General features: G+C 39.6%; 1 protein-coding gene across 3 annotated transcripts in view; it reads left to right on the top strand.

The window, feature by feature from the left end:
- The first annotated feature begins 753 nt into the window (after window positions 1-753).
- Window positions 754-18,442, top strand: part of LOC114103249 (zinc finger protein 519-like) — a 24,146-nt gene continuing 6,457 nt past the window's right edge. For all 3 annotated transcript variants that reach the window (XR_011704414.1, XR_011704413.1, XM_027948879.2), the window contains exons 1-2: window positions 754-852; window positions 15,248-15,374. Coding sequence is in view for 1 of the 3 variants with exons in the window: in XM_027948879.2 (XP_027804680.1) it covers window positions 850-852; window positions 15,248-15,374 (130 nt within the window). In the remaining 2 variants the exon portion in view is untranslated. The remainder of the gene's footprint in view (window positions 853-15,247; window positions 15,375-18,442) is intronic.

Here is an 18,442-nt window from a genome sequence, read left to right as displayed (position 1 = left end):
TCTGTCATGTCCAAACGGCATTTTGATAGAAGCGCGCCAGGCTGTCTGTGGTTCCAGTATTTAAGGAAGAAAACCATATCCTATGGAATCTGCAAATTGCAAGCACAGGGTCCAAGGGCTGAAAAAAGCAGTGAGCAGAGCAGAGTCAGACAACCACGTCTTGGGGTCGCGCACAGTTGTGGTTGTACATCCTGGGTTCAAGCACATTTGCAGATGTATGAAGCACAGAAAAACAATTTTTTAAATACTTTTTAAAAACAAGCTATATAACAGTTTCACATGGGAGCCATAAAGATGGAGTCACTATGGCTATACTTACTATTTTATTAATCTATATTTTTAATCTATAATTTATTAATTATATTGATCAATTCAGACCATAACAGTTAGAGGCCAGCCTGAGCAATTGAGAAAGACCTGTCTCTAAATTAAAATAAAAAAAATTAACTGGGGATGTTCTCAGTGACCTTGGGTTAAATCCTTAGCACTGAAGGAGAAAGACAAAAGAAAACAAAACGGTACCCAACAACCTGTCTTTCTGTTCTCATTCATTCCTTGGTTGGGTGCAATCTACTGTCATTCAGTGCATTAGCTCAATGGGCTCCGTTCCAGAGGGCGGGCCCTGAAGTCCTGTCCAATCAGGGGCACGTGAATGAAATCTGTCCAATCCAGCGCAGAGCCTGTGAAGAGGGGGCGGGCGTCTGCCTCCTGAGCTGCTCTGGTCTTTGGAGTCCGCCATTCTTCCGATCCACCTGCAGCTTCACTGTCCTGTGTCCTGCCGTCCACGTCGCTCTACCACGGAGGCGCTGGGGACCCACCGGAGAGCGCTGCGCTCCCGACCGCCGGAAAATGGTGAGTGAGCGGGGGCGTCTGGAGCCCGGGCCAGCTGCGTGGAACTGACAGGACTGGCGCTGCGGGAACCTGAAACGGTGGGTGGGACACCCGATCCTCTCCAGTCTGCAGCCCCGAGTCCTCCTGGGGCAGCGCCGCCCTCAGCCGCCCTGGCCGTCCTAGCGGAGCGCAGGTCCGCCGCGGCGGGGACCCAGCCCCCTTTCGGGTCACTGCGTGGTCGCCTCCGCCCTGTCTGGGCAGCAGCCTGCCAGCAGCCCGGCCTCGCCCCAGCTGTGCTGTGAGACTAGGGACCATCCTCAGGAAGGATCCACCTCTGTGCGTGGTGTTCCTGCGGGAGGATGGCTGGGGTCTCCTCTTGGGCCTCCAGAATGTGCGGGAAGCAGCACGTCCAACCCAGAGGAGCCTGTCCTGCAGCCTGGCTCTTTATACATGTCTACGTTTATAGATTTATCCAGGTTGTGAACTATTTGTTTCTCATGCTTCATGGACACAGTATTTGTCTAATTTTTTTCCAAGTACTGAATGGTACTTTTTAAAGATCTGGTTTTTCGTTTTGAGCATTTTTCATGAGAGGAAAGCAGAGAATTTTTTGACCATTGGGGAGAAAATTGTGTGTGCTTTTCCCTTTATATTTCCTTGGCACAAAAACTTATCACGATTTTTGAGTTGGGATTCCCCTCTGCAGATGTCAGTGTTTGAGATGTACTCACCCGACCCCCCCCCCCCATCTTTTCCTGGCCCTGGGTTTCAGAACTGCCTGACACAGGTTGTCACAACTCCATGTCTAAATCCTCTTGGAGTGTCTTGTGCTCCCAGAGAGTAGTTGGAGGTGCGAGGGTGAAGCCTCTTAGGGGAGTAGCTGAATGTTCTGCCAGATCCCCGCCCTCCACCTAAAAGGCATTTCAGTTGTTTCTTTTATTAGCTACTGTGAATAGCACTATAATGAAAAGAAGAGCACAGTCATTTTTTTGACATACTTATTCCAATCCCTTTAGATATGTACCTAGAATTATTTGGCAAGTTTTGACAGTGGCCACTTTAATTGCACTGTTCAGGCTGCAGGAAGTCTACTATTTGTGCATTAAGTCCCTGATGAAAGTTAGAATCCAGCCTGTCAAATTGCCACTGGAAGAGTGTGTTGTGACTTTGTGTGTATGTGTGTGCTTTTTATCCTCTTTTCTTCACTCCTGGTGGGGATTGTGCCCAAGGAAGTACTTGCCCACCAGTGTAAAACCACTTGTTTGTGATCTGTGGAGATTTGCACATGCTCAGTTACCTTTGTTTGTAGAACTCAGGTGGTTGGGATGGAGACCCAGGAAGAAAAGGTGTTGAAGTTGATTCTGGCTAGATAGGAGCTCAGTCATCTGCAGCAGCAGTTGGCAGAGTGAACTGGTAGACCCAGAGCCCTTCTAGGGATAAACTGACACCTTTGAGATGTAACCCATTGTCTTCCCTGGTCCCAGGTGATGAAGCCCATGGAAGTACTTGCATGTCCATAAAAAATCACTTTTTCCTGTGGTCTTGATACTTGTGTGTTTGTAGTCCCCTCCTCTCTCAGCCCTAGACAAATTAGGATGCAAACCACAGAAAACTTTAGAGGTAGGATATGTAGAGTCCCAATCTTCCTCTCCTAGGTCTCTCAATTTACTTATGACATGACTTTGTCTAAGGACTTGAAACATGAGTAGATATTTATTCAGTGTATCCATAGATGGAGGGAGAGTCAGGAGCCTCCTATTCTGCTGACTTTCCAACATTATCCTCCATTAATACCTGCCTTTTATTGTGGTGCTAGAGTTTGAACCCAGACCTTACACATTCTGCATGCACACTCTACCAGTGAACTATGCTGCCAGTTCCTGCACCTACCTTTAGATTGGGCTGACCATGCATTGAAATCTAATGTAATTCTTCATGTTTGGATTCATATTGCCTTTCTGTTGCTCTTGGCAATAGAAAATTTACATACACATGAATTTAGCTATGTATTTTGTTTGTGTTATGAATTCTTATTATTAATGCAATATTAGTTTTATACATTAGTGTCAGGTAATGATAGCTACTTCTCTTTTTCTAATTTAGGAGGAATTTTTTTATTTGTTCTAAATATTTATACATGACAGCAGAATGCATTTCAACTCATTGTACACAAATGGGTACAACGTCTCATTTCTCTGGTTGTACATGATGCACAGTTACACCATTCCTGCATCATGGGTAATAATGTACATAGGGTAATAATGTCACTCTAACTCCACAATCCTTCCCACTCCACCTCCATCCCCTCCTCTCACTCCCCCTGCCCACTCCCAAGTTCTTCTTTCCATAGTACGCCACCCCCATTATGGATCAGCATCTGTACATCAGAGAAAACATTTGGCCTTTGGTTTTTGGGGTTTGGATTATTTCACTTAGCATGATATTCTCTAGCTCCATCCATTTACCTGCAAATGCCATAATTTTATTCTTCTTTAAGACTGAGTAATATTCCATTGTATATGTATATAGCACAGTTTCTTTATCCATTCATCTATTGAAGGGCATCTAGGTTGGTTCCGTAGTTTAGCTATTGTGATTTGAGCTACTATAAACATTGACATGGTCATGTCACTGTGATATCCTCATTTTAAGTCCTTTTGTTTTAAACCAAGGGTAGGATAGCTGGATCAAGCAATGGTTCCATTCCAACTTTTCTAAGGAATCTCCATACTGCTTTCCATAGTGTTGCACTAATTTGCATTCCCACCAACAATGTCTGAGCATTCCTTTCCCCCCACATCCCCACCAACACTTACTGTTGCTTGTATTCTTGATGATTGCCATTCTGACTAAAGTTAGGTGATATCATAGAGTAGTTTTGATTTGCATTTCTCTAATTTCTAGAGATGTTGAACATTTTTCCATATAATTGTTGATTGGTTGTATTTCTTCTGGAAACTGTCTATTCAGTTCCTTAGCCCATTTACTGATTGAGTTATTTGGCTTTTTGGTGTTAAGTTTTTTGAGTTCCTATATTCTAGAGATTAGTGCTCTATCTGAAGTGCATGTGGTAAAGATTTTCTCCAATCTGTAGGCTCTCTCTTTGTGTTATTGATTGTTTCCTTTGCTGAGAAGAAGCTTTTTAGTTTGAATCCATCCCATTTATTGATTCTTGTGTGTGTGTGGTGCTGCGGATTGAACCTTGTGCATGGGAGGCAAGCACTCTGCCAATGAGCTATATCCTCAGCCCTCATTTATTGATTCTTGATTTTATGCCTTGCACTTTAGGAGCCTTGTTAATGAAATCAGGTCCTAAGCCAGCATGATGAAGATTTGGACCTACTTTTTCTTCTCTTATCTCTTGTCTAATTCCTAGGTCCTTGATCTACTTTGAGTTGAGTTTTGTGCAGGTTGAGAGATAGGGGTTTAATTTCATTTTCCTATATATGGATTTCCAGTTTCCCCAGCACCATTTGTTGGAGAGGCTATCTTTTCTGAAGGAATGCTTTTGGCACCTTTGTCTAGTATGAGATAACTATATTTGTGTGGGTTTGTCTCTGCGTCGTCTAATTCTGTAGCATTGGTCTACAGTGTTTATTTTGGTACCAGTACCATGACGTTTTTGTTACTATGGCTCTGTAGTATAGTTTAAGGTCTGGTATTGTGATGCTTCCTGCTTCACTCTTCTTGCTAAGGATTGCTTTGGCTATTCTGGGTCTCTTTATTTCTCCAAATGAATTTATTTTATTTTATATTTTTAATTCTAGATAAACAATATCTTTATTTCATTTATTTATTTGATGCTGAAGTTCAAACCCAGTACCTTACAAGTGCTAGGCAAGGGCTCTAAAACTGAGCTACAAACTCCAGCCCTCCAAATGAATTTCATGATTACTTTTTCTAGTTCTATAAAAAACGTCCTTGGGATTTTAATAGAAATTGCATTAGATCTGTTTAACACTTTATGGTCATTTTTTAAAATATTATTTTAGATGTTAATGGACCTTTACTTTATTCATTTATTTATATGTGGTGCTGAGAATTAAACCCAGTGCCTCACATAGGCTAGGCAAGCACTCTACCACTAAGCCACAACCCCAGCCCAACTTTATGGTCATAGTGACAACATTAATTCTGCCTATCCAGGAACATGGAAGATCTTTCCATCTTCTAAGATCTTCTTCAGTTTCTTTCTTCAGGGTTCTGTAGCTTTTATGGTAGAGGTCTTTCACCTCTTTTGTTAGATTGATTCCCAAGTATTTTATCTTTTTTGAGGTTATTGTGAATGGGATAGTTGTCCTAATTTCTCCTTCAGTCTACTTTGCTGAATTCATTTCTGAGTTCTAGAAGTTTTCTGGAGTGTTTTGGGGCTTCTAAGTATAGAATTATGTCTTTGGCCAATAGGGATAGTTTGAGCTCTTCTTTTCATATTCATACTTTTTACTTTCTTTCTTTTGTCTAATTGCTTCTGGCTAGGATTTCAAGAATTATGTTCAATGGAAGTGGTAAAAGAAGGCATCCCTGGCTTGTTCCAGTTTTTAGAGATAATCCTTTCTCTCTCTCTCTCTCTCTCTCTCTCACACACACACACACACACACACACAGAACTAGAACATGAAGATTATAAAATGTGAAAATTAAAATTAGTTCTCACTGCATTCTTTACATTTGTGAATATATATTATTATCGATATTATTATTGTATTGGTAAGTTGATGTCACCTTACATTCCAGGTGAACTTCAATGTCCCTTTTACAAGGTCAGCTATTCTTCAAGGTAAGAAGCTGTGTTTAAAAAGGGTTGTAGCCAGGAATCTGTCAGTCTTGTGTTCTGCAGCCACTGTTCTTCACCTGCCACTCAGGGCTAGAGGACCCCAAGTCTGAAGCTTTGACCACTCAGGGTGGATGGGATGACAGTTACCAATCAGAGGCACAGACAGGTAACAGGAGGTGGACTTCACATGTGGAAGGTTTTGTCTCTGGCTCCAGCCAAGCTCTGAGTCCATCTTCATGTTCTCTGATATGTGGGTGGCTTTGTCACTCTGACCTTCAGGTGCTGGAGGATTTGTAGAGAGATTGCCTTGAAATACTAGAAGCCAGGAAATGGTTAAGTCTACAGGGGATTAGGGTTGGTTGGAAGCAGCCATACCTGGCTCTGGGGACCTGGGCTTTTCTGAGGTCAAGGATTAAATCTGAATTCCATTTCAGTGCTAGGACAGCTTAGTATTTTGTCCTTTGACTCCTCATAGTGAGGCTGGCCTGGCAGCCAGGGCTCTGGTGGTTTTGTCCTGTGCCCTATTGGTTACCATTGAGTAATCTGAGTCCTCTCTGTGCAGCTCCTTCCCCATACCTCACACTGACCCAGAGTGGGTGATGAAGGCAGGCAGGGTCAGCAGGGGGAATCCTGACCCATGAAAGGGATTCAAATTTGGGCATTCCTTATCACTCTTGTACCCTGAGGTCATGCTTTCCAAATCTGTGGAAAGCATGTTTTTTTCTAAATGCTGTATTCCTTTTCCCAGTTCACTATTTATTAAATGTTTATTCGTGCTACGTTTCAAATAACAAAGAATTGTAATTTATTTTTCTGAGTTATTCTTTGCATTTTTAAAATGAACATTTATAAGACAGGACAGCAGAGAATAATCACCCTTAGATGTTAAACATCTTTGTACCTTTTCTCCATTTATCCTCCGTAGGCACAGTTGCCATATTAGAATGTCTTTTTGTTGTGTCTCCCCTTGGGAAAATTAACAGGATGATATGTCTTCAGTCACTGCAATATATTTTCCTCATTTGCAATTAGAATCTGCATGACACAGTTACCCATAGGTGCTTTCTCTCTTAGAGTTCCTAGGGAATAACAGCCTCTGTGTTCTCCTCTTCTCCTGCAGAGTAGCTTGGGTTTGGGGGATGGAGGATCTTGTGGGATCAGTTGGATACCCTAAAAAATGCAGGAGAATCCTGGCATAGGTTTCATCTATGAGGGTCATGGATTTGGCCCTAACCCTAACCCTTGCTTCAATTCCCTGCAGACACATTTTTGCTCAGCAGGTTAGCTCCTGCCGGTGAGAGAAAAGACAAAGATGATCCTTGTTCTTTGGGTCCTCAGAGTTGTAAAAGGAGATTAGACTATTCCAAAGAACTAGGAAGATCATCTCAGTAAATTCTACAGGTATTTCTAGGGCCAAGCTCCCTTCATGCAGATAAGAGGGCACAACAGTGCCTCATGGTGGGATGATCTTTCAGTTCTTAAATGAGCAGGATATTGTGGAAGAGTTTCCCACTGGGCAGATGACCTGACTTGACCCCGGAGTCAGGCATGTTTGTGTTCAGCTGAAAAGTGCCCCCTCCCTGAGTTTGTCAATTTGAAAGATAAAAAAAAGAAGTTCAGTAACGTCATGTTCGGTTTTTCATAAGCTACGAGGGATTTTATTAGTTTTGTTTTGTTTTGATTGGGACCGATTAACCCCTGAGCCCCAGCCCCAGCCATTTTCTGTATTTATTTAGAGACAGGGTCTTGCTGGGTGGCTTAGAGCCTCACTAAGTTGGAAGCTGGCCTGGAACTTGAGATCCACCTGCCTCCGCCTCCCGGGCCACTGGGATTGTAGGCAGGCCCCGCCTTGCCCATCTAAGCCATGTATTTCATCAATGGTATTTGAAAGACATAAAAAATATTTCCTAAGAGGAAAGATACAGTTGGATTTCAGCTAAAATAAAAAAATTTAAAAAGTTACAAAGTGAGGCCAGTGTTTGGGACCATGAAGTGGTGTTGTCGGGGCCAGTGCTTTCTACGGGGCCTTCCCTGCTGCTGTCAGGTCCTTCCGCTCCCATCCTTTACACTGAGAGCTACACGGCATGGAACACGGGGTTCAGTGACAGGTGTGTTCGCAGTTTTGATGAAATGGAAAATTTAGTGACCTTTCTGGGAGCACAATTTTTAGTGAGGCTGTTTGTATACGTGCCAAACTCAGATTTGGTCGACAAGTTTATTTTAAAGATGCATCTTCATCCTAGGAAAGCAAGCATCTCTAGGTCAAGTAGAGAAGCACTTGTTTTCTGGTTTTGTCCCCATTGCTCATTCAATAATGAAGACAAGGATTTGAGAAAAGGAAAAAATAAGTTTTCTTGCTGTGCTGGTGAAGGAGAAGAGGGGACTCCTGTCCCAGAGGCTGGGATTTTAACTGCCCTGGGGACCAGTGGGACCTTAGTGGTGAGGCTGCCCTCTGGCTATGCCCTGTTAGGAGTTATTATTGATCCTTGAGAGAGAGCCGTTTCTTGGATCTGCTGCTGTGGGGCTTGAAGTCTTGGTTTTTTTCATCCTGTGGTGCAGGAGCTGAAGGAGAGACAATCAGCCACAGGCAGGAAGAAGTTAATCTCACTCCTCCCGTGGTTAGGAAGGGGGAGAGGGAGAAAAGACAGGGGAAAGAGTAATTTTAAAATGAATCACAGTGTGTAGAGCAGCAAGAGTTATGTTCATTTTCCTCATAGTCAATTTTTATGGAAAAATGGGTGACTACATCTCTAAGCTGCTTCCTGCGCAAACTGGGTGATAAAGGGGCTCCTAGAATGAAAGGTTGTTGCCTGTTTTTGTAATTTTTTCTTTTGGAGTTTTACTAGAAAGGACTGAGGCCGTTCCAGCCTTGGTGGTGATGTAGAATAAGGATACGGATACTTTTGCACATCAGTTTCTGTCAGATTGTTGTACGTACTTTTTTTTTTTTTTTTTTTATGGTACTAGGGATTGAACTCAGGGGCACTTGGCCACTGAGTCACATCCCCAGCCCTATTTTGTATTTTATTTAGAGACAGGGTCTCCCTGAGCTGTTAAGCACCTTACTGTTGCTGAGGCTGGCTTTTTGAACTCGCGACTCTCCTGTTTTAGCCTCCTGAGCCATTGGGATTAGAGGTGGGCACCAATGTGCCAGCTGTACATACTTTTTGAACTAAAGATTTCTTGGGGGTGGGATTGCTGCATGGAGTGGACCCTGTTGCATTCCTAGGGAGAAGCAAATAGAACACCTGGCAGGTGAGAGTGGGTGGGGCTGATGATAAATAGAAAATTCAGACTCACCTGGGCATTGTGATGTATGCTAGTAATGTAAGGGACTCAGAAATAGAGGAAGAAGGTCACAGTTCAAGGATAGCCTGGGGAACTTAGTGAAAACATTAAAGATCAAAACAATAAAAAGGGCTAGTGATGTAACTCAGTTGTGAAGTACCCCTAGATTCAGTCCCCAGTACTATAAAAAAAAAAATTCGGAGGGTAAGATCAAAGAATCTTGTTCCATGAAGGCAGCATGTACTTAGGAGGGGACACGGAAAGTGTGTGTTGGATGAAGTTGAGGTATGTCAGACTCCATGGGGCTATAGGCAGGAGGGGAATTTAAGCCAATTTTAGGTAACAAATATTTTGTTCTGGCAACTAAAAGCAAACTCTTCAGTTAATTGATTATGAATATTTGGATTGTTATAATTAAGATAGGGAAGACCATCAAAGTCATAATGGGAAGTGTAACTTTTTGTTTTCCTTTGGGTAACAGGGATTAAACCCAGGAACACTTAATCACTGAGACACATCCCCAGTCCTTTTTTATGTTTTATTTAGAAACGGTCTCACTGAGCTCTTTGGAGCCTCTCTAAATTGGTGAGCCTGGATTTGAATTTGTGATCCTCCTGGCTCAGGAAGGGTGACTCTCTAGTAAGCTGATGTAGAAGAACACAAAGGATAGGAGAGTATTTTCAATTGGCTCTTTCCTAGGATTACCTACCGGCCACATCTTCTGCCACTTTCCATCTGCTCTGTGTATCTTTTCTGTGATAACTTCCAGAGTTATTTGAAGTTGGTACATATAGTAAGTAAAGTGTTTTCCTTTATTCTGAATAATTATATCAAATTATTCAACATGTTAGGTAGTGGTACAGTCCCCTAATTTATAGGCAGTGGATAAGAGGTATAGATGATATCTTGGGCTGTAACTGGGTTCCCAGTTAGGTGAAATACTGCAGGTATGAGCCCCAAAGTTGTGGTATCTCTACCAACAAGGGTCCAAATTGAATTATTGGATAACTAGTTGTTAGGAAATCTGTTGATGTTCTGTGAATTCACACTCTTTTTGGTAGAAGTGGTTGCAGAAAACCAACATCATAGGTCAGGACTTTAACCTGACGCTAGCTATGTGTTGTTCACTGGTGAGAATCATGACCCTGGGAGACGGAGCATTTCCACACTGTGGAAAGGGGCCTGGTGCTGGGAGCCATTAGCGGGGCCTTGACCTCAGAGGAACTTCTCCTCAATTGCTCAGGATGTCCTCACCCCTCCTCAGGAAAGACCCCTGCAGGGTGCAGCTGTACAGTGGGTGCTCCCAGGTGTGGGGTGCCTTTATTCTAATGTGGACTGCGAGGACGACAGGTTGCTGACCTGACTTCTTTTTCTGTTGTCGCTTTCATAAAACCTTGGGGCCATATATTCCAGTTTGCCCTCGTATTTAAAATTTTTATTTTATGATTTGAGTTTAATATTTTTAATTATGTTTTGAAAATATGAGGGAATGGGGTGAAATTCTCTGAAGAAGCCAAGGTAATTCTTTCCATAAAGCAATGCTGTTTATAAATAATGAGAATCTAAACACCCGTGGGTCCCCATTAGGTAAACATGGGTGCTGGCAGTTCCATTGTGTCCCACTGATCTCCTTATGCCACAGGCACGATGACAGTCCTTGTCTCTTATTACTGCTCACAATTTTACCATGTATTTCTTAAAAATCTTTTTGCTTAGTTGTATGACTTTTGAGTTTTCCATAACTTATTTTTATCATTAGTATTCCATTAAGATGATTTTAAAGGTTCCTTTTCTTTTTGAACCGTCTCTCTGCCTCTGTGTGCTGAGCACATGCTGCCGTGCCACTCTCTGGGCATTGATTCACTCATTGTTCTGCTGTATGGAAATAGAATTGTTAAAGTTTGTCTTTTGATGATGTTGACAGTGTCATTTTTATTTGTTTCCAGACATTGATGTTTCATGAATATTTTACACATTGGGAAAAAAAATAGTAAAAAAACAGCATAAATTCAGATTTACTAGTAAATGTCAGTGAGATGTGTCAGCCACCTGGGCATTCATGCATGTGTGTTTGTTCCTTATGAAGATTTACCCTTCCTTTTTTGATGTCATTTTACTTTTTTTTTTTTTAAGTACCAGCAGCTCAGGAAGCGAGGCAGGAAGATCACGAGTTCAAAGCCAGCCTCAGCAAAAGTGAGGTGCTATGCAACTCAGTAACTGAGTGTATGAGTTCAATCCCTGGTACTAAAAAAAATAAGTAAAATGACATCTTGGAGTAGAGGCTTGGGGGAAGACTGGTTGTCCTAGGGCTGTGGGGCATCTCCTTTTCTCCATAACATCTACAAGTGTAACCCATTGGGATGTGAATATTTCCCCATAACCTCCATTTCATGGAGATTTTTGTGGCCTACAAATTGGATCATGGTGTTGAGGGGTGAGTACAGAATTCATTCTCTCTGCATTTACTCCAAGTAGTAAATGCGAGGAGAGAATCCGAATGTTCAAGGAAAACCCACACCCCTCAGGTGTACAAGAGTCTCCTGTGTACTTCAGCGAGGAAGAATAGGGGTGGGAGAAGGTCCAAGGTGTCAGGATGTCTTGACTTTAACCTTGGGTCTGACCTGTTTTTCAGTCATCTCTGTTCTTCCCGAGCTCATCACCTCGAAAACGTTTCTTTACTTACTTCAGCTTCAACTATTCCCTAACTGTAAAATGTATTTTATTAGTAGAGCTTCAAACATAAGAAACTTCAGCCGAAGCTACAGGACAGAGTTGGATTTTAGAAAAGGAAGTCAGCCTTACATTACTTTGTTTAAATGTTTTATTCGCCTATCTTTTTGTCTAGAGTGTTCTTTGTGAGTTTCTCATGTGCTATGGTTTTGTTGTTGTTGTTGTTATTGTTTGTTTGTTTGTTTTTGTTTTTGTTTTTTTGAGAGGATGGAACCCAGAGCCTTGTGCTTGCAAGGCAAACCCTCTATCCACTGGGCTACATCCCCCACCAGGTGCTTTGTATTTTAGGAAGTGATTTCAATTGAAATTTCAGGGATTAGCTTTGGAAATTCTACCAGAAATAATAAATAGGGAAAATCTCTTTCATTACAGCTAAGGAAAAATGAGTGCAGTTTTTCAAAATTGAGTGGTAGCTGCATAGGTAAATTTCAGATTTACCAAGTCATCCATCAGCTCCTCGCCCATTAAAGGCCTGTGATAGTCAATAAGTCATACATCTTATCATCTGGATATTGGATTTTTTAAATATTTATGTTTTAGTTGTAGTTGGACACAATACCTTTATTTTATTTATTTATTTTTATGTGATGCTGAGGATCAAATCCAGGGCCTCACATGTGCTAAGTAAGCGCTCTACCGCTGAGCCCCAGCCCCACCCCTGGATATTGGAGTTTAATAGTAAATCATATGAGATAATGTTAGACAAATCCTAGAATCATTCACATGATTTATGTTTTAATAAATGATTTGTTATTGCATAGATAGCAACCAAATAGTACATTTATTCTCTGAAAAAGATACATGCTCTTGCTTTTCCTCTTGAGGTATGTATGTCAGTGTTTTGCACATTTATTGCCTCCTGTGGACATAAACACTGAGTTTGGCCAGTCAAGTGGGCGGTGCATGCCTGGGATGCCAGCTACTGAGGAGGCTAATGAAGGAGCATTGTACATTTGAGATCAGCCTTGGCAGCTTAGGGAGATAATGTCCCAAAATAAAAAATGAAAAAGGCTATGGGTGTTGCTAGTAGTAAATCTGCAAATACACCCTGGATTCAATCCTTACTACATAACAAAATCCCACTGAATGTGAGTAATTTTACCAATTAAATAGTAGGTCCTTTCTCATTTAAAACTAAATGAATAAAATTGGGAAGCAGAGGGGTCTGAGCTCAGTGAGACTTCTAGTTAATTTAATCTTGAGGTCTTTGGGACCCATGTGTTTTGTTTCTTGAGACCCATATTTTCCAGATATGGGTTTGAATTGTAGGAAGTCATTCCTGAGAAGGAAGTCTAGAGAAGAAAGAGGAAGATGTGATTGGTTGCCACTTTGCTTCCTTTTCCTCTCAGAATAGTCAGCTTTAACTATAAAATATGTATGCCCAGATATACCCCCTATACCAGGGGCCTTCTATTCTCACACGTCACCTAAGCCAGGCCAGGCGTACATGACACACAGAATTCAAAAGGTTTTCTTTTTGACAAATGAACATCGGAAAGTCTTGATATCCTAGATTTCCACTGGGGATGTTTTTGGGTCATTAGATATTTCTGAAGAAGTGAATCATGCTTTCTTTATTTTCCATCTGGATGGTCCAACATTGATAAATACATAAGAGTCAATAAAATGTACATTTGTTGCCCCTAAGAACTTATTAAGTCCTAGAAGAAGAGAATGATTAGAAGAGATGATGATTAGTCTCTAGAATGCCATGGAAAGTCTTCTGAAGTTACCTATTATATTATGTTGTTTTGATTTATACCACAGCAGTGATGTGTCTTTTTATGTCAGTTGACATGTTGTACCAATTTGTTCTGTTACAGCTGTTTTATCCTTATTGGCTTGGTAGGAATGCTGCCTGCCAGGTTTTCCCTATAAAGTTAGTTTTTCTCTTTCTCTTATAGGCATCTTGGTAGAATTTTTCTAAATAATCTACATAAACCATCATATTTAATGTTAGTGTTTTTCTTTGTGTCTCGCTTTGGGGAATGCAACTCTGCCTTAGGTCTGCCACAGACGTTCCTTTATTCCTGGAGCTGCTGAAGCTGACCAACTGGAGGTTTCAGTTCATCCCACCTGCAGCTCACAGACATAACCTCATAACCTCCTTGCATTTCCCATGAAAGAAACAAAACTCGTATGTTTCCAAAGGTCTGAAAATTTATAGTGTACCTCAAAATAAGTTTGGAATAACAGGAAAAGTGAAGAGTGTCAAAGACTCAGTCACTGTAGCCCTTACTCTCTACTCAAGTGTGTGTATCACAACAGTGTCTTTTAAAGTAGCATTCATCCCAAATTGATTTATAAATTTTATAAGACGGAATATAGGACTTATTTTCATTTGCATGAGAAATTGTTGTTTCAGTATATAAAGTTGACACTTATAGTGTGTATAGGTGAAACACAAATATCATTTAATCAATTTGATCTTGTTTCTTTGCATTTTTAAAAATATTTTTAGTTGTAGATGGACACAATATCTTTAAAATATATATATATATATATATATATATATATATATATATATATATATATATATGTTGTATTTGGACACAATACCTTTTTTTAAAATTTTTATTTGGTATTGAGGATCGAACCCAGGGCCTTGCACATGCTAGGTGAGCGCTCTACCACTGAGCCATAACCCCAGCCCCAATGGACACAATATCTTTATTTTGTTTATCTAGTTTTACGTAGTGCTGGGTTCGAACCCAGGGCCTCACACGTGCTAGGCAAGTGCTCTACCACTGAGCTACAACAGCAGCCCCTAGTCTTCTCATTTTTAATCACTGCCCTTCTCTGGAAACATTCTTCTAACATTCACACTTTAAATTGACTTTAATACTGCATTTTCTTCTGAATTACAAGTCAAATAAACTTGGGTGAAAATAAGGCTCTAACATTTACTAGTTGTTTCACCAAATGTCTTAAAAGATGAACACTGTTATTGCTATCACATTCTTTTAGTTTTATGCGTTAAGACATGAAAAACTCTTACATAGTGAAAAGTATATATTTGAAGTGGTTGAAAAGGATTGTTGTTGATAGTTGCTATTTTAATAAAAGTACATAAATTCATTAAAATATTTGAACTCAGATGTAGCAGTGATTTTTCCTACAGTGGTCTACCTCATTGCTCTTCAGAAGTTTCTCTTGGAGCCCTGGCACTACTAGATTGGAATCACTCCTGCATATTGAAGAAACCAGGACCCATCTCAGAACTAGTGGATCAGAGTCTGCATTTTAGTAAATCTGTAATTCATGGCTTTGCATTTAAAATTTAAGAATCACCCTTCTTACCATAAGAAATACCTCATCTGAGAAGTAGACAATTTATCTTATAAAATATAAAATTGCGATTAAAATGTATATTCTTGTGTTAATGCCTTAATTTCACATTTCATAAAAGTGGAGTTTATATACTTTTTTTTGGACATGATACTTTCCTCAGAGTCAGATAATAGAAAATATCACTATGTTAAAAAGTATTTTCCTAAATAATTAAAGTCAGTCCCCTATTTGACAGCCAGGTCTGCTAACTCTCATTTCAACTTCAGTCAACTGAAACACTCTGTAGATGATCAAATGGTCTATGTGCTATTAATTTACCTATTGTTGTTTCAGGAACTGTTGACATTCAGGGATGTGGCCATTGATTTCTCTGAAGAGGAATGGGAATGCCTGGAGCCTGCTCAGCGGAATTTATACAGAGATGTGATGCTAGAGACCTACAAAAACCTGGTCTTCTTGGGTGAGCAGAGCTTCCCTTCAGAGTTCCTAATTAATCAGAATTCCTAATAGTATAATTTTCTTCCTGTGCAGAATTTCTTTTGGGAATTTCTACACTGCATGAATGAGTTTCAGATGTTTTGCTTTCAAGAAAATGTCATGGGCAGTTTTTGTTAAAGAGAAGAAAATGTTACTGTCATTTTTTTAGTTCTTAATCTTTCCCTTTCTTGAAGTGATATATGCCCTTCACTTTAGATTAATGGTGCTGTAATTCAGTGATACAGAATGACAGGACCTACACATCAAAGTTCAATTTCTTTCCTTTATAGTACCAGAATAAAAGTATCAGTGGTCACAGTGATAACCTCAAGAAATAGTCATTTCATTTTCCAATAAGCACATGGTCTCTAAGCTGTGTTTGGGCACCTTCCTCTGAAGCAAAGGAAAGAGTCCTGAGCCATGTACCCAGGTAGGTAGAAATTCATGAAGCAGAGGACACAGTTGAGAGGTCCAAAGCTCAAGGAGGAATCCAAACTTCCAAATGTTGATGGAGAGGTTATCATGCCACAGAAATGGTTTTCCAGGAGCTTAGATTTGTTCTCTTTCTATCCTACAAGGACAGGTACTGCCCTGTGTTTAGCATGCTTTCAACCTCTTCAGTCTCCTGCTTCTACTGTACTGATGTCACAATGTTTTAAGATTAACAGCTCAAACACTCCCCTTTGCTTGTGAGGGTCATCGTGATCTGACAGCATTTCCATTATTTGGGGCATTTCTTGGAAACCTATGCACATTTCTGGAAAGCTCTGGGTGAAGTCTTTGTAGTATCATAAAGAAGTTTCTCTAATGTCACTTATATGTTTATTCATTGAAATTCTCTGCTGGGTACAGTGGCACACACTCAGGAGGCTGAGATAGGTGTATCGCGAGTTCAAAGCCAGCCTCAGCCATGGTGAGGAACTAAGCAACTCAGTGAGACTCTGACTCTAATTAAAATACATAATAGGACTGGGGATGTGGCTCAGTGGTAAAGTGCCTCCAAGTTCAAAGAGAGGGCAGGAGGGAAGGAAGGAAGAAAATACTGGATTTTCTGTGGAATTTTTCTATCATATGAATGTCAGTGATTCACAGTGAATGCTCATTTTGGGTATATATGGTCATAGGTGAACATTACAGTTATATAAAAGGATTTGTAAAATAGTACATCCATGGTTATTCAGAATTTTGTTGTTTAAATTTCCATTTTCATTTGCCTTTTCTCTGTTTCATTTTATAGGGTAGATTTAATGTTGTAGTGTAGATTTCCTCACATGAGTTAATGGTGTTTTTGTTTTTTCCTACATTTTATGATTCAATTGCAATTTCTAATATTTCACAATTAGCACAATGTAAAATGAAATTAAGACACTCCTGACCCTTTTTTCCACTGCCAATAAAATTATATTTGATATTTCTTTAATTTTATTTTTTAATACTTTTTTTGAACTTATAGATGGATGCAATACCTTTATTTCATTTATTTATCTTTAGTGGTGCTAAGGATTGAACCCAGGGCCTCGCGTTCTAGGCAAGTGCTCTCGCATTATAGGCAAGCGCTCTAAGCATTCTCAAGTGTTCACTGAGCTACAACCCCAGGCTCAATTTTATTTTTTGTCTTTGTTTCTATTGCCAATAAAATTACATTTGATATAAAATATATCTCGTAAGTTTTTGTCTTAAAGTATGTTTTCCATGTGATGGTTATTGCCACACCAGTTCCAGTCAGTTTTGTGTGTACTATTCTTATATACTTTTGCCTCCACATTACGTCCTTAGATTTAGAGTCTCCAGTAGACTACATGAAACTGTATTTTTTTATGTTTCCTTTGCTTCTTGTTATTCTTTTTCTTTCCTATTGCTTTAACTTGTGATTCATTAACTGCTATAGTAACATTCTTTGATTCCTCTTTCACTTTCCTTTATTTTGTGTGTATTTGTTTTGTCATTTACTTTGGGATTTTTATAAGAATCATTTTAATCTTACACTACATTTTAATCTGGCAACAAATTAACTTGAGTTTCATAATAAAATTCAGCATATTTATATATCCTTTGAAAATGGTTATTGATGGCACAGTTATTTCCATCATTCTGTCCATTCACCCCTTTCACAGTGTTCCCTAGCTCCTTTCTGAATTTCAGGCTTCTACTAAGAAATTGATTAATTATCACACTCAAGTACCTTTCTCATTGGCACATCTTTTACTCTTGATGCTGTCAAGATTCTTTGTGAATATTGAAAAATTGAGTAAAATGTGCTTCGAGTCTTTAGTGTTTTTCCTACTTAGAAGGTAATTGAGCTTCTTGATCTTGTTTAGATATGGGTTTTTGCTCCTATTTATACTATTATCAGATTATTTTTATTGATACTAGAGATTAAACTCAGTTGCTTTTCCACTGCCCTTTTCTTCAGGCCTTTTATTTTATTTATTTATTTTTTTTAATGGTATCTTACTAAATTGCTGCACGGCTTCAAACTGTGATCCTCCTTACTCAGCCTCCCACATTACTAAGATTACAGCTGTGCACAAACATCCCTGACTCTCTCAGACAGTATTTTTGAAGAAATTCTTCAATTACACAACTTTTGTATGTTTCAACTAATGATTTTGTCTGAATTTTATTCAATTTTCTGTGTTCTGGATTAGTTAACTTATTTCAAATGTTTTTTTAGGTTCTTTGGGTAATTTGTAACTCTTATTTTCCTAATTGTGAATTTTCTAGTGTTTTGTTCCTTTTATTAAACCAAGTGTCCGTTTTTCTTTTTGTACTGTATTACTTTTTATTCACCCATTTAAAAACCAGCCAATAGTAGTAATTTTAGAAAACAATATAGAAGTTAGTAAAGAATTGAAGAATAGGGAAGCACAGTGCTACATACTTTTAACCCAGGTAATAGGAAGGATGTGCAAGAGGATTTTATGTTTGAGGCATGTCCCATGATATCTCAAACAATTTAATTTTGAAGTGGCTTGTGTTTAACTCAGTGGTACAACACCCTTGGGTTTGATCTTAAGCATTACACAAAAAAATTAAAAATACAATGCATGA

Source organism: Marmota flaviventris, chromosome 14, assembly GCF_047511675.1.
Source record: "Marmota flaviventris isolate mMarFla1 chromosome 14, mMarFla1.hap1, whole genome shotgun sequence".
NCBI classification, from domain to species: domain Eukaryota; kingdom Metazoa; phylum Chordata; class Mammalia; order Rodentia; family Sciuridae; genus Marmota; species Marmota flaviventris.
Note: the sequence above shows the minus strand (reverse complement) of the source record. Positions and strands in the feature narration are given on the sequence as shown.